This window comes from Cherax quadricarinatus, chromosome 40 (genome assembly GCF_038502225.1).
Source record: "Cherax quadricarinatus isolate ZL_2023a chromosome 40, ASM3850222v1, whole genome shotgun sequence".
NCBI classification, from domain to species: domain Eukaryota; kingdom Metazoa; phylum Arthropoda; class Malacostraca; order Decapoda; family Parastacidae; genus Cherax; species Cherax quadricarinatus.
Window position 1 is genome coordinate 14,888,320 of NC_091331.1, and position 25,714 is coordinate 14,914,033.

The following is a 25,714-nucleotide window of genomic DNA, read 5'->3' on the forward strand; positions in this document are numbered from 1 at the left end:
CATCTTACCAGAAGATATCAGAAACACAGCTGGAAGAAGTGTAGAAGCATTCAAGAGGAAACTGGACAAGGTGCCAGATCAACCAGGCTGTGATGGATATGTGAGGCAGCGGGCCTCCAGCTGCAATAGCCTGATTGACTAGGTAAGCACCAGACGAGCCTGGCCCATGGCCGGGCTCCGAGAGTAGTGAAACTCTTTAAATAACAAAAAAAGGCACAATACCGTGACTGGAACGATACACAAATAACCCGCACATAGAAGAGAGGAGCTTACGATGACGTTGCGGGTTATTTGTGTATAGTGAAACTTGAAAAGTATATCACTACCCCAGCGACGCGTTCCTTGGTCATACCTCTTGGTTGCTGGTCTGTTCAGTAAGGCCATTTGTCTAGTTGCAGGCAGTTCAAAGTAAGCAGCGCGCAGATTGTTAGCCAACTTAGTTCTAAGTAGAGTAGTTGGTGTGGTGATGGCTAATCACTTTGGCAATTATTAGGTTGCCATATTTTCTGTAAAAAAAGGGAATGCTTGGCAGAGTAGGTGTGGCAGTTAATACGTTGCTTGCGAAGGACTAATAAGTGGCTGCATATTGCCTGTCATTTGAGGGACGTTCTTTGACAATACATAGTGAAGGTGTGTCACAAGTGTAACATTGTGGTATCCAGCCTAATTTTACCTCTCGTGAGGTAATGCTAATTCAAACAGCATCAAAATAAACTAAAAAAAAAAATTGTTAATTTTTAATGTTCTTGTTAAGCCATGCTTAAGCCCGTTTTCTTGTGTACGCCTCCAAATTATTACAATTTTCCTGTACTGAATAGTTTAACCCACTTAGCTGATGTACGTATCCCAGTTATAAAAGTATGTTTAATTAGCCAATATTTGAATAATTATTTTGAAGTGTTTTAGCTTATCGCTTGTCCGAACGGAGTGTATGTCAAAATGGTTCCTTGATTGATTTTCTTTACCTTCCCTTAACACTGCGTACATATAAAGTTTCTGGAGTGTTTAATCATTATTTGTACTCTTTTGAGGCTTTTGCGAAAAAAAAGGTTATAATTTAAGCAAATTCGAGAAGTTTGTTATGGGGAAGGACGAGCAACCTCCGAAAGCCAACCAAGAACAGGTAGACGCCAAGCAAGCGTCCCTTGTTAATTAAAAGTTTGAAAGTTGGGAACTGGCGCTTTTTTTTGTTGTCAGCATCTTTAGAAGAAGTTTAAATTTTGTTTAGAAATGTCTGATGTTGAGCTTCGTCGTTGTATGTTGGAGGGTAGGGAGGTCGTCACTAGTTACGTGAAAACATGCGCCAATACTTATTAATATTTTGTTGATATAATCTGTCAACATAGAAAACTAAAATTATTGCAAGATCATGCATTACACTTTCTGGATGCCTAGATGGGAAGGTTAGATTTTTTATTGTAAATGTGGTATAAAGTATCATGTTTACTAATTTGCTCCTGATTGATAGCCTGATTAGTCCGTGTGTCACTTGCAGTATGAAGTAGGTACCACAGCCAGGTTAATGGCCTGACGGAGTGGGGTGTGGGGGGGGGGTCAGGCTGAGTTATATTTTAGTGTGCTTGCTGGACCCCGTCTTTCATTGAGGCTGTTGTGTCGGTTATTCTTATAGCTCTTGTTAGGAGCGTTTTGATACTGGGAAGAATAAGTTCACATTATTCATAGCCCTTATATGTACTTGCAGCCTTTCTTCTCAATACTCGCCACCATGTCCCTCATTCTCCTGCAATCCCCCTCCACTTTACCGTCCTTCGATTCTTAATTACCAAACTTACATAAGTAGGATTTTCATTATAGGCGAATGGCAGTTCAGAAGAAAATATTCTTTTTTTTTTCCAGATATAGGTAACATTCGTTATATTTTTTTTTGTTTGCTGTAACTGGACATTTGCAAGTGCCTGTTCCCCAAAAAGTTTATCAGGAATTGATATTATAACCTACCTTGACCTGAATAACGTATGAAAAGAAACACACAAATGTTACGTATATAAAGAAAAGCATTTTTATTGATGTATCGTTCATCTTCGGATGTTGAAAATCCTACTTTTGTTAAGTAAATAAACGAATCAGAGGGTAGGCTGTTCTTGCTCGCAACACTTCCCTCAGCTTCCGACCCTTCTCACCCCCAGCTTCCAACCCTTCTCCTTGGCTTCGCTCATCTCCCTCGCGCCGGCCTCCCCTCTGTTGCTCCTCCCTTCGGCCTCTTCCCTCTTCTCCCTCGCGCCCCTCCCCCCCCCCCTCTCCCCCCCCCTTCCTCTGCCTGTATTATATATATATATATATATATATATATATATATATATATATATATATATATATATATATATATATATATATATATATATATATATATATATATATTATATTGCTCCTTGGGATGATGGAGTCCTTCAAAAATTACCTTTCTCCTATGTATGGGATAGGCTATCCTGAGAGATGGCAATTCCAAAGTGATAGTAACTCCGGTTATGCTGGAACGAAACTTAAAGCTTCCATAGCTAATGAATCCTTGGTGGAATGCTTGACGATATCCTTATTACCCTACTGAAGTCTACCATCTCAGGCTGACAGATTTCAAAACCTTGTATAAGCGCCTTCCTGCATGGTGTAATGTGACGGGGAAACAGCTTTGCTTCCACTGTGTAGCTATTATATAGAAGAGGATAGCAGCACAATGCTGATACATCCAATTTTAGTTTAATAAAAAATATCCACAACCCCATCTCTGCTCTCCCCCCTTTTCTTATTCGTCACCTTCCGCCTCTCTCCCTCACTCTTTTTATTCCCCGGTCTTCTGGCAAGTCTCTTTACACCCCTTGCCTCTTGCTAGGTGAGCAAGAGGCAAGGGTACACGTGTAAGGAGAGGTCTCCTAGTGGATTAGGGCCTGATCAGCTAGGCTGTTATTGCTGGTCGCAAGCAGTCCAACGTACGAACCACAACCCGGCTAGCTAGGTACTGACTTTAGGAATCTTTCCAGTTCCTTCTTGAATACAGCCAAGGGTCTATTGTCAATACTCCTGTATGATGGGAAGCTGTTGAGCAGTCTTAGGCCCCTGACACTTATTGTGCTTTCTCTTAGTTTAGTTTTCTCTTTAGTTTTCATATGGTACTCTTTTTTTTTTTTTTTTTTTTTTTTGCAGGGAGTGATTTCTGTGTGCAGATTTGGGACCAGTCACTTTAGGAATTTACAAGTGTAAATTATGATGCATCTTTCTTGCCTGCGTCCGGGGAGTAGAGGGCACTTCATACGTTCCCATTCATTAAGCTGCTTGTCTATACTTTAACATGCAATGATGGTTCTGTACATTCTCCAGATCTGCAATTTCGCCTGCCTTGTAAGGGGCAGTTATTGTACAGCAGTATTCCAGCTTAGAGAGAACAAGTGACTTCAAGAGGATCATCATTGGCTTAACGATATACCTTTACCTTTTGATATGCCTTTAATGAGTTCTGAGAGTTTTACTGCTCCTAGAGTCCAACCTTGGGGTAGACTCGTATGGTGCTTGCCTGGTCAACCAGGGTGTTGCTACTGGTGGCCCACTGACCCACATATCTATCACAGCTTGGTTGATGTGTCACCTGGTGAAGATACTTGTCCGTTTCTTACGGAAGACTTCTACACTTGTCCCAGTAGTGTTTGATTTGTCTGATAAGACGGTGATTAGACTTGTGCCCACCGCACCTTTCTTCTCTGCTTTAGTGAGTACATATTAAAGACGAAGGCGTCCCCAGTAATTTAAATGCTTTATTAGCTGTGCGGGCCATAAACTATCTGTTCCAGTTCCGATATTGCTTCTGCCCTGAATGGGGCCGTCACCACTGCAATATTCCAAATGAGAGGGCACAAGTGATTTGAAAAGTGTGAGAATATGCATTATTTCCATTGTTTTCAAAGTTTTCATTATCTACCCCATCATCATCCTGGCTGGCATGACCTTGGTCTTATTGTGTTCCTTGAAAGAAAGGCCAGCTGACATAATTACTTCCAAGTCTGTCACGTGTTCCTTTCATTATATATAATGATTCTCTTGAGCTTTGTATACTGTTCATTCTTTCCATACCTAAGACAGCTGGAACTTATCACCATTGAATGTCATGTTCTCCACTGACCACCCAACCACCGAAAAAACCCTGCTTATGTTATCCTGCAATTTTTCAGCGTCTTCTACCAAAGTGACTTTCGTGCTTGCTTTAGCGCAGTCTACAAATGCTGATACAAAACTGTGACGGGTGTTTTGATGTCTATGAGGATAAACAACATAAGTGCCAGGATGGTTCCTTAGGGAACTGAATTTTTTTTTTAACCTTGCTGATACTGGATTTTGCTCTTTACTACTGTTTGTGTTGTGTGTTAAACCTGAAAATCCATCTGCATACCTTCCCCGTTATGTCTATGACCTTCATTTTATGTGCGAGTACCTCATAATCGCATTGTCTTAATACCTTGGCAAAATCTGTGTATATTACATCTTCATTTTGGTTTTCTTCCATCGCCTCCATAATTCTGTCATAGTGGTTCAGAAACTGACAGGCACTATCGTCCAGTTCTAAAACCGTGCTGGTTTGGGTTATGCATATTGTGCTGCTCCATGAAATTTATAAGTTGACATCCCATTACTCTTTCGAAAATTTTTTTGATGTGAGAAGTTAGGGCTACTGGTCAGCAGCCCTAACTTCTACTACCTCCCTTATGCAAAGGAGCTATGCCTGCACTCTTTAAGGTCTGGTATTTCATCTATATCTAGGTTCTTCAAGGGATACTAGGGCTCGTGCTAGTGGTTCTTTGCACTTTTTTATAAACGGAATTCCACGACTCCGGTCCAGGAGCTGAGCGAGCAAGTATGTTTTCAATTTCTTTTTCAAGTTTTATGGGATTGGTACTAATGTCAGTTAGTAGGTCTGCGTAGCCTTCTGATGGAATGAAAAAAGTTTATGCATTCTCCACTCTACTGTCATTTAGTGGGTTCCTGAACACCGACTCTTACTCTTATTTTAAAATTTCGCGTATTTCCCGTTCGTCAGTGTATGTGCCTCCTCTTATTAAGGGTCCAAATTCTATAGGTAGTTCTTATCTTGGATTATGCATACTAATAGAAATATTTTGGGTTTCTTGCAATATCCTGGATGGCCTTTCGTTCGCTTTGTGCTGCTTCTGTTTGATATGACATTTTAAGTGTTTGTTCTAAATTATTGATATCTCTGCTAAGACTATCTTTCCTTCATTCAGTGACCTTTTTTTTCGTTTGTATCATCTACTCTATATATCTGATGTAGGTTTCCTAAGTGATACATATTTAATACAGACCTTGTATCTTCTGTATCTTCTTTTCCAGGGACTGGTGAGGGTTTATGGTGCTCGTGACTGTTTCCCAGTATATGTCTGATAGTTCTTGGTTAATTTTGTCCCAGTCAGTTCTTTGGTTGTTAAAATTAAACTTACTGAATATCTCTTCCCGTACATTATTGCTGAGTTCTCAACTCAAACCCTGGGTTTATACTTGTTCGTACTTCTATGAGTATATTGTTTTTGTGATTTGTTATGTGTCTAGTTCCTCGTTTTGTGAATATCATATCCAAATTATTTTCGTTTCTAGTGGGATCAATTATCTGTTGGTTCAATGCGAACTTTTCACAAAGCCTCATTAGTTCCCTGGCATGTATTTGTTGATCCAGGGTGCGTCCAGGAACTCTTTCTGGTCTGATGTGATGAGCCATCTTCCATTTTAAATTTGTGAAATAGAAATCTCCAAGGAGGATAATATTTGGTGTGGGATTTCCCCCAACCTTTCAAGACAGCTATCCCCTCAAAGGAGGTTCCTTGACGCTGGTGAGGGGCTCTTGGTCTAGGGAATTGGATCTGTGCTCCGGTTCCCTGAATTGAGCCTCAATACCTTCACCCCCCCCTCCTCAGATGCTCTGTATAATCCTACGGGTTTAGCGCTCCTCCATGATTATAATTATAATCAAGACAGCTATCTATTTTATTTGATCTATGAATTCCTCAGCTGTTGCTGACTGTGGTTTATATACTAGGATAATTACCAGATTTTTATTTTCTACTTAAATATCTAGAATTTCTACCGTACCATCCCTTATTTTAAAGGTTCGTATTATCCATCCTATCATTTTCCTTGTTGTGATACTTGAAGATGAGATCTGACATCACTAAGGCTTGAACATTAGTTTGTCGCTCTATTTTGTGGTTAAAATGTTTTATACATTTTTCTAGCTATTATATCCTCGAGTTTTTCATAAAGGAGTAACTGAAATTTGTCCTCATTGAACTTTCATATTGTTTTTAGTGGCCCACGGGAAGCCTTGGTTTCAATACATTTAGAGACTGTCTTCAGTGGATGACACACACAAATTCTAGTATCGTCTGCATAGGAAGACATGATGCTATGGTTTACTTCTTTGTCAGTGTCAGATGTGAGGACGAGAAAAAGGACGGGGGCGAGTATTGTTCCTTGTGGAAATGAACTTTTTACTGTGACACCCTCTGACTTTATTTACTATTACTGTGTGTTATATTATATTAGAAAGCTAAGGATCCATCTGCTCACTTTCCAGTTATTCCTCTAGCATGCATTTTGTGTGCTATTACACCACAATCGCAATTATAGAAGGTATTTTAGTGTCTTCTTATTCTACATATGTATTCTGTTTGTCCTTTAGTGCATCAGTTACGTCATAGTGGTCCAGTAGTTGCGGGAGGCATGAGCGACCTGCTCTAAAACCATGCTGCCAATGTAATTGTTGGGAATCCCTCAAAATGACCTCAGCACTCGCTGTGTGTGTGAACTAATAAAGCTGTTGACTGTAAACAGCGAATACTGCCGCAAGGTAACATTGGCACAAGGAATCGCCGCAAGGCATGAATGCATATAATGAGAGGGCTGTCTTCTCCTTGGCATTACCTCTCTTCTTATCTACTCTCTCCTTATATTTAATATTATCCAACACTTTTTGCCTTCTACATAATACCCGCACCTCTACTACCACCATACACAGTGCTAACTAATGTATTTACTGCTGCTAGCTTATGCTGCTTACATCTGCCCACCCCCGCATTTCCGGTAACGTCATTGCCACTACCCACCCAGTGTGCGTGTGTTCTCGCTCGCGCGCACACACACACACACACACACACACACACACACACACACACACACACACACACACACACACACACACACACACACACACACCCCCCCACACACACACAACCCCACCCACACACAACCCCCCACACACACAACCCCCACACACCCCACACACACAATCCCCCCTACACACACAATCCCCCTACACACAATCCCCCTACACACAATCCCCCTTACACACACAATCCCCCTTACACACACAACCCCCCTACACACAAAACCTCCCCCCACACGCACACAACCCACACACACAACCCTCCCCATACACACAACCCCCTCACACAACCCCCACACACAACCCCCACACACAACCCCCACACACAACCCCCACACAACCCCCCACACACAACCCCCCACACACAACCTCCCCCCCACACACAACCCCCCACACACAACACCCCCCACACACAACCCCTCCACAACCCCCCACACACAACCTCCCCCACACAACCTCCCCACACACAACACCCCCGCACACAACACCCCCGCACACAACACCCCCGCACACAACACCCCCGCACACAACACCCCCGCACACAACACCCCACACACAACACCCCCACACGCACACAACCACCCCCACACCCACACAACCCCCCACACGCACACACAGACCCCTTACACCTAACCCCCCAAACACAAGCCCTCCCCCACACGCGCACACAAACCCCCACACAAACTTCCCCCACACACCACCCAACACTCCCCACACAAACCCCCACACGCAAACCCCCATACACACAAACCCCCATACACACAAACCCCCCACACACCCCCCCCCACACACAAACTCCCCCACACGCAAACTCCCCACACACACAACCCTCCCACACACACAAACCCCCCACACAGAACCCCCCATACACAAAGCCCCCACACACAAACCCCCCCACATACAACTCCCCCCACATACACAAACCCCACACAACCCCCCACAAACCTCCCCACACAACCCCCCACAAACCTCCCCACACAACCCCCCCCACAAACCTCCCCACCCCTCCCTCACCCCTACCCCACCCCCCACACACAAACACCCCTCACACACACAAACACCCCCACGCACAAACTCCACTCACACAAACACCCCCCACAACCCCCACTCACACGACCCCCCCACAACCCTCACACGACCCCCACACACAAACCCCCATACACAACCCCCCCCACACAAACCCCCACACACAACCCCCACACACAACCCCCACACACAACCCCCACACACAAACCCCCATACCCCCCCCCCCTCACACACACTTCTACATGAAGTTTACAGACTGCAGAAGCTAGAGCATCCTAACAGGCTAAAAAAAAAATGAGATCTGAAAAGGAAGGGCACGCAGGCAAGGGAACCGAGGATGGTTGGTCTGAAAATGGAAAAAAAGGCTAAATGAGCTTTGCAGAGATATGAAAGTGCTGAAGCAGGATATAAAGATGACCGAAAGAAAGAAACAAGGTGATTGAAATGGGAACAGACGGCGAAGAAGTAATATCAGTCCAAGGTGTCTGGAAAATGGTAAGGGAAAAACAAAGATGCTTAAATCGGATCCAGAGATATGGAGGGAAGAGAAATGAGGAGGGAGAGGTCACTAATTATTCATGGGCTTCAGGATGCTGAAGGGACCCATGATGAAAGAAAGCATTGGGAGGCATAAGAGATTAAGAGGATCATCGCAATAACGGGAGTGGAGGACATGTCTCGAGTAATAAATTTTCACAGGCTTTTGGGGGGGAGGGGGTTATTCGAGGGGAAAAAAATCGACCAGTCAAATTGACATTCAAGACAAAAGTACAGAACAGGATACAACAACATAAACCACTGTTGAAGGACTCTTGAGAATATCAACGAGTATACCTCAGTCGAGACAGAACTAGTAGTGAGAGTAAGAACACACCAGTGGAAGGAAAGAGACAGGGCAGGCAATGACAGAGGAAACCTCAGCCTCAGGGGGAACACCAAACACACACACATACAGAACCCCCTCAAACCCTATCACCTCATACCAACCAAACACAGTAACTGGAAACAAACCACACTCCACAGCCTCTCTCCCCCAGCACTAATATCACCATCACAACAGCCTTTCATAATATCCTGTCCTGCCCTCCACACCCAGTCTGCACCCAACTCCTCCCACCTCCCAAAATACAGTACTGGAAAGGAAGTTAAAGGTATGGTACACCAATGCAGATGAAATAAAATAAGAGAGGAGTGGCATGAAGGAATCAGAGGCATCCCCGGATATCATAGCACTCGGAGAGGAAGACAGAGCTATCAAGGATAACAGATGTAAGCTTTCCAACTGGATATCAGATCCTGAGGAAAGAGTCAGAGGGGGAGGAGGAGTTGCACTGCTCATCAGAAACCAATGGGAGGAATGGATAGGGGTAAACAGATGACTTCATAATAGGAACACTTCATACTGGGGTCCAAAGGTGTTGGTGTTGTACAACCCACCACTGAACAGCAAGAGACCAAGACAAAGAGTATGATGAGTGCAATATAGCATTGATGGACACACAAGCCAAAGTGGCCAGAAGGCCCCATGGCTAGGGCAGAATTACTCATCATGGAGGATTTCAGTCACAAGGAGATTGGGAAAACCTAGAACCACATGGGGGATCAGAAACGTATAAGGCTAAGATGCTGAAGGCAATATTGGAAAACCTCATGCACAACATGTTAAGGATACAACCAGAGAGAGGGAGGGGGGGGGGGTTCAGCAAGACTGGACCTCATATTGACCTTGAACAGTTCAGACATAGGGGATATCATACTTGTGATATCCCCTATCAGACATAGGGGATATCGCACTAGTGATCACGATGTCCTGAGTGGTGAATACCTTGTGGAGTTAACAGTGGAGAATAAAGCAGCACAAGAAGGATGGGAGAAGCCAAACCTCAAAAAAGGGGGCTACATACGTATGAGGCGATTCCTGTATGAGGTACAGTGGGAAAAAAAACTAGAGGGAAAGACAGTAAATGAAATGATGGAACAAGTGACCACTTAAGTGCAGGGAGGCAGCAAAAAAGTTCATACCATAGGGTAACAAAAAATGGAAAGTTCAGAGTGAACCCATGTTTTACCTGGAGTTGGAAAGAGGCGAAGTCTAAGTGTGCTAGATCATGGAAAAAGTATAGAAGACAAAAGACAATATACAGGGATAAGGAGAGAGGCCCAGAGGCAATACGAGAATGACAGCATCAAAAGCCAAATCTGCAATAAAGTTATGATAGTCACATTATGAGGAAAACAATCAAGGACCAAGTAATCAGGCTGAGGAAAGGAGAAGGAAGGGAGCTCACAAAGAGTGACCAGGAAGTGTGTGAAGAACGTATCACAAGATTTAGAGAAGTATTCACAGTAGAGACAAATGCTTCCAGAAAACCAAGGCAGCAGGGTGCACTAGCAAATGCTGGACACTGCACATAATCAAAGGGCAGGTGAAGAAACTGCAAGGTGAACTAGATACCTCGAAGGTAGTGGGCCCAGATAACATATCTCCATGGGTTCTGAGAGAGGGAGCAGAGGAACTGTGTGCGCTGCTAACAGCAATCTTCAATAAATCTATCGAAACAGGGCAACTGCCTGAGGTGTGCAAGACAGCAAATGTAGCTCCAGTTTTTACGAAAGGAGACAAACAGGCAGCATTAAACTACAGACCAGTGTCACTGATATGTATAGTATGTAAAGTCACGGAAAAGATTATCAAGAGAAGAGTGATGGAGCACATAAAAAGGATTGGGCTCATACATGACAGACGGCACGGCTTAAGGAAAGCAAAATCCTGTGTCACAGATCTACGTAAGTTCTATGACAAGGCTCCTGGCCCCGCCTCTTCACTGATCGCTACTAGGTCACTCTCCCTGAACCGTGAGCTTTATCATACGTGTGTGTTACCATTTTGTGTGTGTGTGTGTGTGTGTGTGTGTGATCTCCACTCCTGTCGCATGCATGTTGCTACTGCAACTTTCACCATACATATCTCACTACCAACACATTGTCCCATTGGTCACCAATGAAACTGATAAAACTGACATGGTCAAATCAGTCCTCCCTCAGGTTGCCATGTTTGCTTGGGTGAGTACGTATATTGTTTATAGAATATGATTCCTGCACACTGACAAGTAAAATAATTCTCACGTACGAGACGTCCATATGTTCCTATTGTCATCCAGTGTTTCAGCCACCAAACTCGTTATCATATCATACCACGTTCTTTGTATGTTGGACAACAAAGATGTACTGTAGCAGGCTTATTAGACCATACTTGTTTTAATGACTACCTGGGCTCCGTTTTTAGAGAATTGTTGCCCGAGTTGATGCCAAGCTTCTTTATTATTTGTTTGACTAAACATGCTGTTGTTGCATACAGACCACAGGCCCACACTGTGATATGAGAATGCTTAAGTTTTGTCCTCAAATGTATTTATACAGTTTAATAGGGTGATTAACGAAAATTATCTTAACACTTTTTATATTTTTTTGTATCAATCCACGATTAATCATTATTCTAGTCTCTCTTCTAACCCTCTACCATCTCCTTCCCCTAACTCAATCTTGTTGGAAATGACGTGGATCACAAAGCCTTCACTTTCAACTTAGTACGTCATAAAGCCCGTCACACCTTTAGAAAATTTTATTTCTTCATTCTGCCACTTTTCAGTTAATTGTATCCGTTTTACTTTTGCTCTTCCAGTGTTTGTAGCATTTGTTGTAATTAATCCCTTGACATAAACTGTGGAAGTGTTGGTCACTTGTAATCAAGGATCATATTTCAGTTGAGAACACTACACTTCCCTCCTCCCTGGCCACTGATAGCATGCTGAACATGTACATGGTGGTCACTATGTCTTGTTTCCCCTGCAGAAATGTGTGCAGATTGTAATTTGGGTTAATTTGTTTTGGACTGCAGTTATATGCAGTATAATTTGTAGCACCCTTCTGTGTTTTGCTAACAAAAAAAAATCACTATCTGCATAGGGTAACTAGACATTGTGGCCACTGTACAGTAGCTGGGGGACATGAATTTACTGCTGTAGCTGTGTTGAAATTTTATGGAGGTGGCTAAAGATAATGGTGAGTAAATGAGTTTGAGAAAGTGAGGTGTCCATCTAAATGTTTAATCTTAACTAATTATTTCCATAATGCTTGATCTTGACCAGTTGCTCCAAATTGGTAGCTTTCTTCAGTTGACGGGGTACCTACCTGAGTGCCGCCTCCACCAGTTGACGAGTACCTTCCTGAGTGCCTCCACCGGTTGACGGAGTACCTTCCTGTGTGACTCCTAAGTTGAAGAATTTATAGTAGCTGCAGGGAAACCCTTCCCCCTTTTGATTTGAGAGTCGCCCCTGCATGATACGGAGAAGAATCGTCACCACTGGAATATACCGAGATTTGACCAATCACGGATGTAGTTCCTCGCCTTCACAAAAATCCACACACCGACTCTAAAATTATATTTTCCGCCTGTTTTATCCACCCGAATATACTGTATATCTCTTTACTTGATGTTTCTACCTTCTTCAGCTATAGTACCGTTATACTATGGGTTCTCTACTGCAAGCTTCTGTCAATTCTACAGAATGTTTAAACATTTCACTTGAACTTTTTTAAGTACTGTATATCTTATTGATGTTGCACTTCGTGTGTACTCTCTTGTAAACTGTTGACTTGAACCAAAATATACTAATTTCTTGTGTTTAAAACTGCTTATTCATTTAAATGGTCTTGTTATTCTTTATTCTCTTTTTAAGTATTCTATGTGAGATGACGCCTGGCATTTTTTTTTTTAACTTCATAGATTTTTTATTTATTTATTTTTTTTATACTTTTTTTTGCGTATGCTACAACAGGCTGATTCTCACTAAATATTATTTATAGTCTATTGCCCGTTCCATCTCTGACTTTTCCTTTCTCTTTGTGTTTTTCAGAGGCTTCCTGAACCCTGGGACAAAGGTAACAGTCCACAACCATTTTGGTCACTCTCGCTCTCCTAGGCCCACTCTTGCTGCCCCCTGACCAAGCGTGTGACTGCACTGTTATTATTTTCTCTTCTTTTTCTCCACATACTCACATATTGTACCATTCTTCTGTGTTAGAGCAAGTTTTTTTTTTTTTGCATAGTTTCCTGTTCAATTTTTCCCTTGGCCCTCTCAAATATCTACCTCATCTACTCTTTCAATCAGATTTTCAGCTTCAGTCTTATCCTAACCCTTTTCCTTCCATTCTGTCCTCTTTCCTCCCATTTTGTCCTCCCTTTTCCACCCATCTTGTCCTCTTCCTTCCATCAAGGCCTTGCCCCTTTTCTTTCATCTTGTCCTCCCCCTTCCTTACCATCTTGTCCTTTCCTCTTTTCCTTGTATCTTGTCCTTTTCCCTTTTCCTCCTATCTTGTCATTTTCCCTTCCATTTTGTCCTCCCTCTACCCTCCCATCTTGTCTTTTCTCTTTTCCTTCTATCTTGTCTTCTCCCCTTTCCTCTCATCTTGTCTTCTCCCCTTTCCTCTCATCTTGTCTTCTCCCCTTTCCTCTCATCTTGTCTTCTCCCCTTTCCTCTCATCTTGTCTTCCCTTTCCTCTCACATTGTCTTCTCCCCTTTCCTCTCACATTGTCTTCTCTCCTTTCCTCTCACATTGTCTTCTTCCCTTTCCTCTCACATTGTCTTCTCCCCTTTCCTTCCGGCTTACCCACTCTCCTGTCTTGTCCTCCATTTCCTCCCATGGTGCCGTCGGCTGTTTACATGTTTCAAGTCTTTTCCTACTTTTCCTAAATTCTCTGATTCCTTCATCACGTTTTTCTTGTTTACATTTCTCTCCCCTCCCCCTTCCTTTGCATTTGCCACTTCCTCTTTTATCACTCTTCTACAGTTTTATTGTCTCCTTAGTCTTATTCTCCTTTGTTTTATCTCTGCCTAACCTTCCCTCTTCCTTTTTTTTCAACCTTCTCTCCTCCATTCTTCCACCCCATTTTTCTCCCAGCCATCCATTCTTCCCTCCCTCCTTCCTACCTTTCCCTCCCCCTCGTTTCCTCCTTTTCCATTCATTCATTCATTTACTTCCCTCGTTCGTTCATTCCTTCTCCTTTTTCTAACTTCCCCCTCCTTTCTTGCCTTACTTTTTCCCTTACTTGCCTCTTCCTCTTTCTTGATTTATTTCCCTCCTAGCCTGTTTTTCTCTTCTTGTCTCCCATTCCCTCCCTTGTCTCTCGTTCCCTTATCCTTCGTTCCCTCCCTCACTTGTCTCTCGTTCCCTCCTTTCTTGCCTCTCGTTCCCCTCCTTTCTTGCCTCTCGTTCCCCTCCTTTCTTGCCTCTCGTTCCCCTCCTTTCTTGCCTCTCGTTCCCCTCCTTTCTTGCCTCTCGTTCCCCTCCCTTCTTGCCTCTCGTTCCCTTCTTACCTCTCGTTCCCTTCTTGCCTCTCGTTCCCCTCCTTGCCTCTCGTTCCCCTCCTTTCTTGCCTCTCGTTCCCCTCCTTTCTTGCCTCTCGTTCCCCTCCTTTCTTGCCTCTCGTTCCCCTCCTTTCTTGCCTCTCGTTCCCCTCCTTTCTTGCCTCTCGTTCCCCTCCTTTCTTGTCTTTCGTTCCCTCCTTTCTTGCCTCTCGTTCCCTCCTTTCTTGGCTCTTGTTCCCCTCCTTTCTTGCCTCGTTCTCTTTTCTTGCCTCTCGTTCCCCTTCTTTCTTGCCTCTCGTTCCCCTCCTTTCTTGCCTGCCTGCCTTTCCCATCCATGCCTGCCTCTCGTTCCCCTCCTTTCGTGCCTCCATTTCCCTCCTTTCTTGCCTCCCCTACTTTTTTGCCTCTTTTTCCCTCCTGTCTTGCCTCCTTTTCCCCTTCTTGCGTACCTTTCCCTTCCTTGCCTCCCTTTCCCTTTCTTGCCTCCCTTTCCCTTTCTTGCCTCCCTTTCCCTTTCTTGCCTCCCTTTCCCTTTCTTGCCTTCCTTTCCCTTTCTTGCCTCTTTTTTCCTTCTTTTCTTTCCTCCTTTCCCTTCCTCTCTATACTCCCCTTCATTCCTCTCCTTTCCAGTCTTGTTCTTCCCCGGCTTCTGCTCATTGTCTCCTGTCATCCGTCTTCTCCAAATATGAGATATTTATATATTCTCATCTAATTCATAGTAAATTTGAAGAATCTCCCGATGTCACTTTCTAGGTGAAGGTAAATTCAGATAGAAAAGCCTTTTACTAGGTTAAGGCATAAAATGCTACATTGGGTTTTAAGCATACACATGTAATGATTTTTCAGCCCCACAATTTTGGTAATATAAGCTTTTTGCTCTCTTATCCCATGCTTTTAATCACTCATTTTTTTGTATTAATAAAGTAATGAATGACGATGTTATTTTTATGTTAAACATAATCTTGCTTGGTTGTTGCCACCAGGTGTTGACTTTCCTTGGTAGATCTTGAGAGCTTTGCACATAATGTCAACTGCAGCCTTCCTCTCGTTTTTCCTTCACTTTAATTTGGTGTTTTAATAATTTTTAACTTATTTGCAAACTCAGACTTCACTACCAGGATACAATTTCCTCGCTACCACCCTTACACTATTAAGGTTATTTACAAGGTAAAATTTATTTGATGAAAAGTGTGATGCCTCCTGTTGTTTCTCACAATGCATTTCCAATTAATGATTGTTTGTCACTAATTCTTGCACATGTTTAACTACATACTACTCATTTCACTTCAACTTTTACCACTTTTAATTTTTACCACTCATATTTATGTAGTCTTCACTGCTTCTGTGCATTTTGCTACCACTCTGTGTTCCAGTCCATTTTGTGTGGTTATTAATTATGCTGATACTCTGGACAGAGGAGTTTTCCTTGTGGCCCATTTATCCAGAATCATGTTGCTGTACAGTAATTTGATCACTAGTGTGTTTTCTGAATAAATCCAGTTCCTGATTAAATGTTGAATAACATTGCGCATCTTAAGTCTCTGATCTTCTGATATTGCGACCATTGTTCTTTCACTTTACTGTGAGGCTTAAGATTTTCAGAGTGAGGTGTCTTGTTCATGCCCTCTTGTGGAAATTGATGATTCATCCTCTCCATTCAGTCTCAATGCTTTTCATGATGACTGATTTCTCTATACCATCCTTTTGGTATCTGCCTTTTCCATGGAATTCCATAGTATGCAGTACCATCCCCTATAATTGCCCATTACCCATTTGGCAGCAGTAGCATCCACCTCCTGGATAGTCCTTTGATTATCAAGACACTATATATTGCCTTCATTCAACACAGAACCCTTCAAGGAGGGGCATGCTTTGATGTTGCTGAAGGGTTCTGAAGTCATGGAATCAGAGCTCTACCCATCTCTAGGATCAAACCTAATTTCTTCCCATTCCCCAGGTGCTGTGGCCCCATTGGGTTTAGTTCTTCCCCCTGAATACAGTAATCACCAGCAGCTTCCACTCACCATTGTCTACGAATGTTGTCTTCCCTACATAACATGATGATACTAAGACCTTCATTTTTTCCTGCTACCAGTTGTGTTAATACGTTTACCTATAGGTTACTGCTAAAGCCTGTGGTATGTTAACTATATTACCACCCAGAAACCCTTTTGTTGTCAGCTGACATTTTAATTTGTATATTGTTAATTATCTTGCTTTAGCTTTATTTTAGTAAGCATTTATAGTCACATTATTATTACAAAACTCTACTTTTGTATTTTGCTTATCGTCATATAACAATTTTGTTTTTCTTGATTGTCATGCACGAGTCTTAATAAACTTAGTACTGTTTTTTTCTCTAAAGCTATAAGCTGTGGTTTGCCATGTCTTTATATATATATATATCGTTCATTGCTCAGGTTTTTACCGTACTCATTGCTCTAATAAGTTTCATTATATACATTATGGCAAGTCTTTATTAGTGACCTATTTAACACTGGGCTTTTATAATTTCTTTGGTTGATTTCTGTGACCATTAGATTTGTTAGACTAACATCTATTTTATGTTGTCATGCCTTTTCTCAGGCTAGTTTGTATATACTTGATCACTGAATTAAAGGTAAGCAAACATCGTGTGAAGTGTGCATTGATGCAAAACATACTTTATTTAGTCTTGCATCCCTTGGTGACTGTTGTAGTTTTCCCCCTATTTTTTTAGTACTTTCATAATGTGTATGTCAAGTGTTAGCCTCGATTCAATCTTGCTTTCTTGTTAAACATGTTGCTTACGATTGTAAATCAGATACTTCACTGTCAATAGTCATTATCCTTTCTAAACTTTTTATGACCACCTTATTCCCCTCTTACAGTGCTTCTTAGTGGACCACTCGTCAGTTGACAAGTCAGGGAAAAACAACATTAGATGAGTAAGACACACATGCAACAGTTGGATATGTCTTAATTGGCGAAATGTTTTGCCTGCTCAGCAGGCATCTTGACTCTGGTACAAAGGTGACATACTGGATACCGCAGCACCAGTGGGGTAGTAAATGTTAGGTGATCAGTCCCTCACACACCTTAAGCCAGCAGATAGTGGAGCCAACAAGACTAGGAAACACACTTGACCTTATCTTCACAAATAATGAGGACCTGATAAGAGACATAAGAATATCAAAAACAACTAATTCCGATCACAATCTAATCGAAGTCCAGACGTACATGCATAGGGGTCCTGAACAACAGAATGCATGTACCTGTGAGGGTGTCTTCACAAAATACAATTTCAACAACAAGAGCATCAACTGGGACCAGGTAAACCATGTCCTAAACGAAACATGTTGGGAAGATGTCTTAAATGACATGGATCCAAACCAGTGCCTTGAAAGGATCAACTTCCTGGTAGCCGAAGCATGTTCTAGGCATATTCCCCTAAGAAAGAAGAAGAGCAGGAGTAAACTGGAGAGAAAAAGACGCTCCCTCTTCAGAAGACGACGAAGAGTCACTGAGCTCCTCAGGAGTGCTAGAATATCTGATACACGAAGGGAGGCGCTGACCAGGGAAGTGGAAACTATCGAACTTAAGCTAAATGACTCTTACAGGAACCAGGAGAGGCATGAGGAGCTTAAAGCTATTAGTGAAATTGAAAGAAATTCAAAATATTTCTTTTCATATGCCAAAAACAAGGCAAATACCACATCTAGTATCGGGCCCTTACTCAGACAGGATGGGACTTACACAGACGACAACAAGGAAATGAGTGAAATATTGAAATCCCAGTACGACTCTGTGTTTAGTGAACCACTAATCGGTCTGAGGATCGACGACCCAAATGACTTCTTCATGAATGAGCCTCAAAACTCCATAAATGTATGCCAGATTTCCGACATTACCCTAACTCCCATAGATTTCGAAAAAGCCATTGACAACATGCCTATGCACTCAGCCCCGGGCCCAGACTCGTGGAACTCTGTTTTCATTAAGAACTGCAAGAAACCCCTCTCACGTGCCCTAAGTACACTATGGAGGAGGAGCTTGGACATGGGTGAAATTCCACAGTCACTTAAAACAACGGATATAGCCCCACTCCATAAAGGTGGCAGCAAAGCATTAGCTAAGAACTATAGACCAATAGCTCTGACATCCCACATCATAAAAATCTTTGAAAGAGTGCTAAGAAGCAGGATTGCAAATCACCTGGATTCCCAAAATCTGCACAATCCAGGGCAACATGGGTTCAGGGCAGGTCGCTCCTGCCTCTCACAACTACTGGATCACTATGACATGGCCTTGGATGCACTGGAAGAAAACCAGAATGCAGATGTAATATACACAGACTTTGCAAAAGCATTTGACAAATGCGATCATGGCGTAATAGCCCATAAAATACGTGCTAAAGGAATAACTGGGAAAGTGGGGAGATGGATCTTCAACTTCCTAACAAATCGAACACAAAGAGTAGTGGTCAACAGAGTTAAATCGGAGGCTGCCATAGTGAAGAGCTCTGTTCCACAAGGCACAGTACTCGCCCCCATCTTATTCCTTATCCTCATATCAGACATAGACAGAGATATACACCACAGCACTGTATCATCCTTTGCGGATGATACTAGGATCTGCATGAGGCTGTCATCTGCTGAGGACGCGGTTAACCTCCAAGAAGATATAAACAAAGTTTTCCAGTGGGCAACGGTAAACAATATGATGTTCAACGAGGACAAATTCCAACTACTCCGTTATGGAAAACTGGAGGAGATAATAACTAGAACAGAGTATACTACTGACTCCGGCCATACAATAGGGCGGAAAAATAATGTAAGGGACCTGGGAGTAGTAATGTCTGAGGATCTCACTTTCAAGGATCACAACAGTGCCACGATCGCACGTGCAAAGAAAATGATAGGATGGATAATGAGAACTTTCAAAACGAGAGATGCCAAGCCCATGATGATCCTTTTCAAATCACTTGTTCTCTCTAGGCTGGAATACTGCTGTACATTAACATCTCCATACAAAGCAGGTGAAATCGCAGATCTAGAGAGTGTACAGAGATCCTTTACTGCACGTATAAGTTCTGTCAAGCACCTTAACTACTGGGAACGCTTGGAAGCACTTGACCTGTACTCGTTGGAACGCAGGAGGGAGAGATATATCATAATCTACACTTGGAAAATCTTGGAAGGAATGGTCCCAAATCTGCACACAGAAATCACTCCCTACGAAAGTAAAAGACTGGGCAGGCGATGCAAAATGCCGCCAATAAAAAGTAGGGGCGCCATTGGTACACTAAGAGAAAACACCATAAGTGTCCGGGGCCCAAGACTGTTCAACAGCCTCCCATCAAGCATTAGGGGAATTGCAAATAAACCCCTGGCTGCCTTCAAGAGGGAGCTGGACAGATACCTAAAGTCAGTGCCGGATCAGCCGGGCTGTGGCTCGTACGTCGGACTGCGTGCGGCCAGCAGTAACAGCCTAGTTGATCAGGCCCTGATCCATCGGGAGGCCTGGTCATGGACCGGGCCGCGGGGGCGTTGATCCCCGGAATAACCTCCAGGTAACCTCCAGGTCACCCATTAATATAAAAATTACACTGCCTAAAACTTTTGTTTGCATATGCTAGGTAAGCATGACAAAAACAGGTGCTAAATGAATACATTTAGAGATAAACTAATAATACTCATCAGGAGTTAAGCTCGTATTACTTGTGGGAATAATGGAACCAGCGAGGCTGCAGATGATTTCCACTGGTTTCCTTTAGAAATTCCAAAATATGCCTTTTACAAATATAGCAAGTGGAGCAGAATAGAAAATAACACCACATATAATTTGTATTTTGAGCAAAAATAGCAAAATGCACCCCACACCTTTACCTTTATACCTTTAATATTGAGTTGGGGCCCAGTCCAGGACCCAGTATGTGCCTCTGTAATGTTTCGTGTATAAGCTGCAGGATGGGTATAGGGTGCATAATTAGGCTCTCAAATTGAGCCCTTTTTTTTTAAAGGGTGATAAGGAAATAAGCAGTTTTGAGGACATATGACAAATCAGTGAGCTGTTAAACAGACTGTTTAAAGATTGACAATACACCCGAATTTTTCATAAATGCGGCACCAAACTGCCAAAAATTGACATGTCTTTATCCCAACTTGAAAGAAGCCATTGATAGCATGCACTTGTGGAGCCCTGCATTCATAAAAAATGCATAACATTATCACACGCTTTAGATATCTTAGAGAATCTAATCATAGGCATCTTGCTTTAAGTATTAAAAAAAAATACTAATGTAGCCACACTGCCCAAAGGTGTCAGTAAACCAGTCGCAAAATACCATTCACCAGTAACACTGATATTGCACTTGATCTAAACCTCTCGAGTGTTGCCAAGATTGAGCACATATTACTTTTACACCCAGAATAACAAGGGCTCCGAGCAGGTATAACAGTTTTGAATGCACTGCAAGATAAGGGAAATTTAAATATAATATTCAATATTCAGACTTTGCCAAAGAAAAAACTTCAAATGTGGGCAGATTCTTCCACTTTTTTTTTTTGCAAACTGGACCAAGAAAGTAATCGTCAACGAAGTACAGCTAGAGGCTTCATAGTGAAAAACTTCTACAGTACTCTGATGTGATAGAATCCATACACAAATAACCCGGAAATAGACAGGCAGTACAAATCACAGCACTGTAACATCAGCCATAGACGATAGTAGCCATAGTTTACATGAAGCGCGTAGTAAAGATATGTAATATTTCCCAATTAATATAGCGGATAGAGTTTTGAAGAGAAAAATAACTTTTGTAGCTGATACTTCGGAGACTGCACAGTAGGGATAATGAAAATCAGGAAGGAGCAAGGTAGTACACAACATGGTGACCAAGACGTGTGAGAAAAACGGGTAAGTTTTCAAGATCCTATACAACACAAAGAGCTGTTAGAATGAAGATGAAGTTACTATCATGGACCATTTTTATCACAAAGAAATTGGTAGGAGAATTTTGAAAATACGTTAAAATAAAAATATGTAAATAGAAAATGGAGCATTAATGGGAAATTGCATAAGCCATTATGTTCGCAACACCACAGAGGATGCGAGGATGAATCAGTAAGACCAGATCGGGACTTTCCCCTAAATGAAATAGTGACTGCTTGATCTTTAGACTTGACTACCTGGTATTGGTGAGGATGTCGTGAAGCAAGAGCAGAGTACTGCAAGAAAAGTCAGACTTTAGGACAGGTAATTTCACAGGAAGGGTAGAATACCTGAATGTAGTTGGATAGACAAATGAACGGAAGACAGTACAAGAAACAACAGAATGGTTAATTAAGAGACGGAAGTAATCAGTACTTTAGGTGCAGAATAAAACGAACAAGAGACAACTCATGGTTTACAAAATATTTCAACATATAGGAAAATGTGGATAGAGGAAAACAGGGAGCTAAGCAGAATAGGGAACCACAAAGCTAAAATACTAAAGCAGCCCAGAATTTTTATGTATAGTATTAACATAAAATGGAAAATGACTACAGGAGAGAGACAAATGGATGATGATGGAGTTTAATATTAGTGCACTGGACAAGATTATTAGCCATAAGTTCAGTCAAAATCATGCTTAGTTTTGTTCAGTAAATATAATTTTTTACATTTATTATTGCATTTTTTCTGTCCAGAAATGTATATTTTTAACCCGAAGGCGGGAGAATATTCCCTAGTGTGCATGCCACAAAATCTCTGGATGAAGGATTTTGTTATATACGGGTCTGTATGTGTGTGTGTGTGTATGTATGTATGTATGTGTATATATATATATATATATATATATATATATATATATATATATATATATATATATATAGTGAGGCTCAAGTTAGAGTATGTAGGAAAGAGGGAAATTTTTTCCCAGTAAAAGTAGGCCTTAGACAAGGATGTGTGATGTCACCGTGGTTGTTTAATATATTTATAGATGGGGTTGTAAGAGAAGTAAATGCGAGGGTCTTGGCAAGAGGCGTGGAGTTAAAAGATAAAGAATCACACACAAAGTGGGAGTTGTCACAGCTGCTCTTTGCTGATGACACTGTGCTCTTGGGAGATTCTGAAGAGAAGCTGCAGAGATTGGTGGATGAATTTGGTAGGGTGTGCAAAAGAAGAAAATTAAAGGTGAATACAGGAAAGAGTAAGGTTATGAGGATAACAAAAAGATTAGGTGATGAAAGATTGAATATCAGATTGGAGGGAGAGAGTATGGAGGAGGTGAATGTATTCAGATATTTGGGAGTGGACGTGTCAGCGGATGGGTCTATGAAAGATGAGGTGAATCATAGAATTGATGAGGGAAAAAGAGTGAGTGGTGCACTTAGGAGTCTGTGGAGACAAAGAACTTTGTCCTTGGAGGCAAAGAGGGGAATGTATGAGAGTATAGTTTTACCAACGCTCTTATATGGGTGTGAAGCGTGGGTGATGAATGTTGCAGCGAGGAGAAGGCTGGAGGCAGTGGAGATGTCATGTCTGAGGGCAATGTGTGGTGTGAATATAATGCAGAGAATTCGTAGTTTGGAAGTTAGGAGGAGGTGCGGGATTACCAAAACTGTTGTCCAGAGGGCTGAGGAAGGGTTGTTGAGGTGGTTCGGACATGTAGAGAGAATGGAGCGAAACAGAATGACTTCAAGAGTGTATCAGTCTGTAGTGGAAGGAAGGCGGGGTAGGGGTCGGCCTAGGAAGGGTTGGAGGGAGGGGGTAAAGGAGGTTTTGTGTGCGAGGGGCTTGGACTTCCAGCAGGCATGCGTGAGCGTGTTTGATAGGAGTGAATGGAGACAAATGGTTTTTAATACTTGACGTGCTGTTGGAGTGTGAGCAAAGTAACATTTATGAAGGGATTCAGGGAAACCGGCAGGCCGGACTTGAGTCCTGGAGATGGGAAGTACAGTGCCTGCACTCTGAAGGAGGGGTGTTAATGTTGCAGTTTAAAAACTGTAGTGTAAAGCACCCTTCTGGCAAGACAGTGATGGAGTGAATGATGGTGAAAGTTTTTCTTTTTCGGGCCACCCTGCCTTGGTGGGAATCGGCCAGTGTGATAATAAATATATATATATATATATATATATATATATATATATATATAGATATATATATATATATATATATATATATATATATATATATATATATATATATATATATATATATATATATATCAGACGTATTACATTAACTGGCCGCATTTGATTCTTTTTATGAGAATTGTTAATCCAGTAGAATACTGCAACATGTATAATCTTTAAGGATTTTATTTTTCCACCAGAGAGTCACCAGGTTTATCTCGGCCAAGGTGAGTACAGAGGCACTTCATGATCGTAAAGAGCCAGGTACAGGAGGGTCCTGCTTACAGGGCCCTCCTGTAGGGAGAAATCAGAATGGGGGCACGTCACAAGCGGTGTTCCTCAAGGGTCAGTGTTGGGCCCGTTGTTGTTCACAATTTACATAAACGACATAGATGAGGGAATAAATAGCGACATTAGCAAATTTGCTGATGACCCCAAAATAGGCTGTCCAATTCATTCTAATGAGGACACTAGAGCACTTCAGGATGATTTAAATAGACTGATGCAATGGTCGGAGAAGTGGAAGATGCAGTTTAATATTGACAGATGCAAAGTTCTAAATGTTGAACAGTTAAATAACCATGCCACATATAAACTAAATAATGTAGATCTTAATACTACTGATTGCGAAAAGGATTTGGGAGTTCTGGTTAGCAGTAATCTAAAACCAAGACAACAGTGCATTAGTGTTCGCAGTAAAGCTAACAGAATTCTTGGCTTCATATCTAGAAGTATAAATAATAGAAGTCCTCAGGTTGTTCTTCAAATCTATATATCGTTGGTTAGGCCTCATTTAGACTGTGCTGCTCAGTTCTGGTCACCGTATTACAGAATGGATATAAATGCTCTGGAAAACGTACAGAGGAGGATGACAAAGATGATCTCATGCATCAGAAATCTTCCCTATGAGGATAGACTGAGGGCCCTGAATCTGCACTCTCTCGAAAGGCGTAGAATTAGGGGGGATATAATCGAAGTGTATCAATGGAAAACAAGAATAAATAAAGGGGATGTAAATAGCGTGCTAAAAATTTCCAGCCAAGACAAGACTCGCAGCAATGGTTTCAAGTTGGAAAAATTCAGGTTCAGGAAGGATATAGGAAAGCACTGGTTTGGTAATAGAGTTGTGGATGAGTGGAACAAACTCCCGAGTACACTTATTCAGGCTAAAACGTTGTGTAGTTTTAAAAAATAGGTTAGATAAATACATGAGTGGGTGCGAGTTAGACCTGACTAGCTTGTGCTGCTGGGTCTGGTGCAGTGCTCCATCCTTAAGTGGTGACCAGACTGGTTGGGTCATTGGGCTAATCCGGGGGGGGGGGGGCATGGGCCTGCTCCGCATGGGTCAGTAGGTCTGTTGTAGTGTTCCTTCTTATGTTCGTGTACCTGGCTCTTACGATTATGAAGTGCTACTGCTGTAAAGCAGAAATCGCTGGAAAATGAATCAGATTTTTTTTTCACTTTCAAATGCATATAAAAACCTGATAACATGTTTACACTCGTATATTACGTTCGTAATAGAACTAGGCCTATGGAATACATAAACACTACACACATTACTTGCCTTAAAAGATTTTTCGTCCTTCGTTTATGTTGAGTAGTGAATAAATTTATTGTAGGAAGTCTGAATAAATGAAGAATGGGTATAATTGAAAACCGCTGTATTAGCAAAACGCCGTAAAGAGAAGCACTTTAAAGCAGAGCTCTCCTATGTATTATGCTGGCAAGTAGAGGGAAAGGACAAGTGAGCACTTATATTTTATTAGGAAATGTTTCAGTCCTGGGATCTTGCACACCCGTGATACACAGTATATGCATGAAGCTGAAGCACAGGCGAGGTTGAGAGATCAGGTCAGGTTTAAGAGTTGTGAAAGTGAAGCCACCTGACAAGTGTTGTGATGTGAAGACATAAGCTGGAGTCTCTCGTTCATAAGGTGATCTTTGGCGCCCTAGTGGATTGCTCAACCATTGCTTAACTGTTGTAAATTTGAAACCATTATATGAACGTGTGCTGGCGTAGAGACTGTAACTGCACATTGTTATTG

General features: G+C 42.0%; 1 protein-coding gene across 13 annotated transcripts in view; it reads left to right on the forward strand.

Annotated features, from left to right (window-relative positions):
• heph (polypyrimidine tract-binding protein 1 heph) overlaps positions 1-25,714 on the forward strand; it is a 603,602-nt gene that overhangs the window by 57,456 nt on the left and 520,432 nt on the right. For 3 of the 13 annotated variants that reach the window (XM_070092722.1, XM_070092729.1, XM_070092723.1), the window contains one exon: positions 13,120-13,144. The exons of the other annotated variants lie outside the window; for them this stretch is intronic. In XM_070092722.1, coding sequence (XP_069948823.1) covers positions 13,120-13,144 — 25 coding nt within the window. The remainder of the gene's footprint in view (positions 1-13,119; positions 13,145-25,714) is intronic. 13 annotated transcript variants of the gene reach the window in all.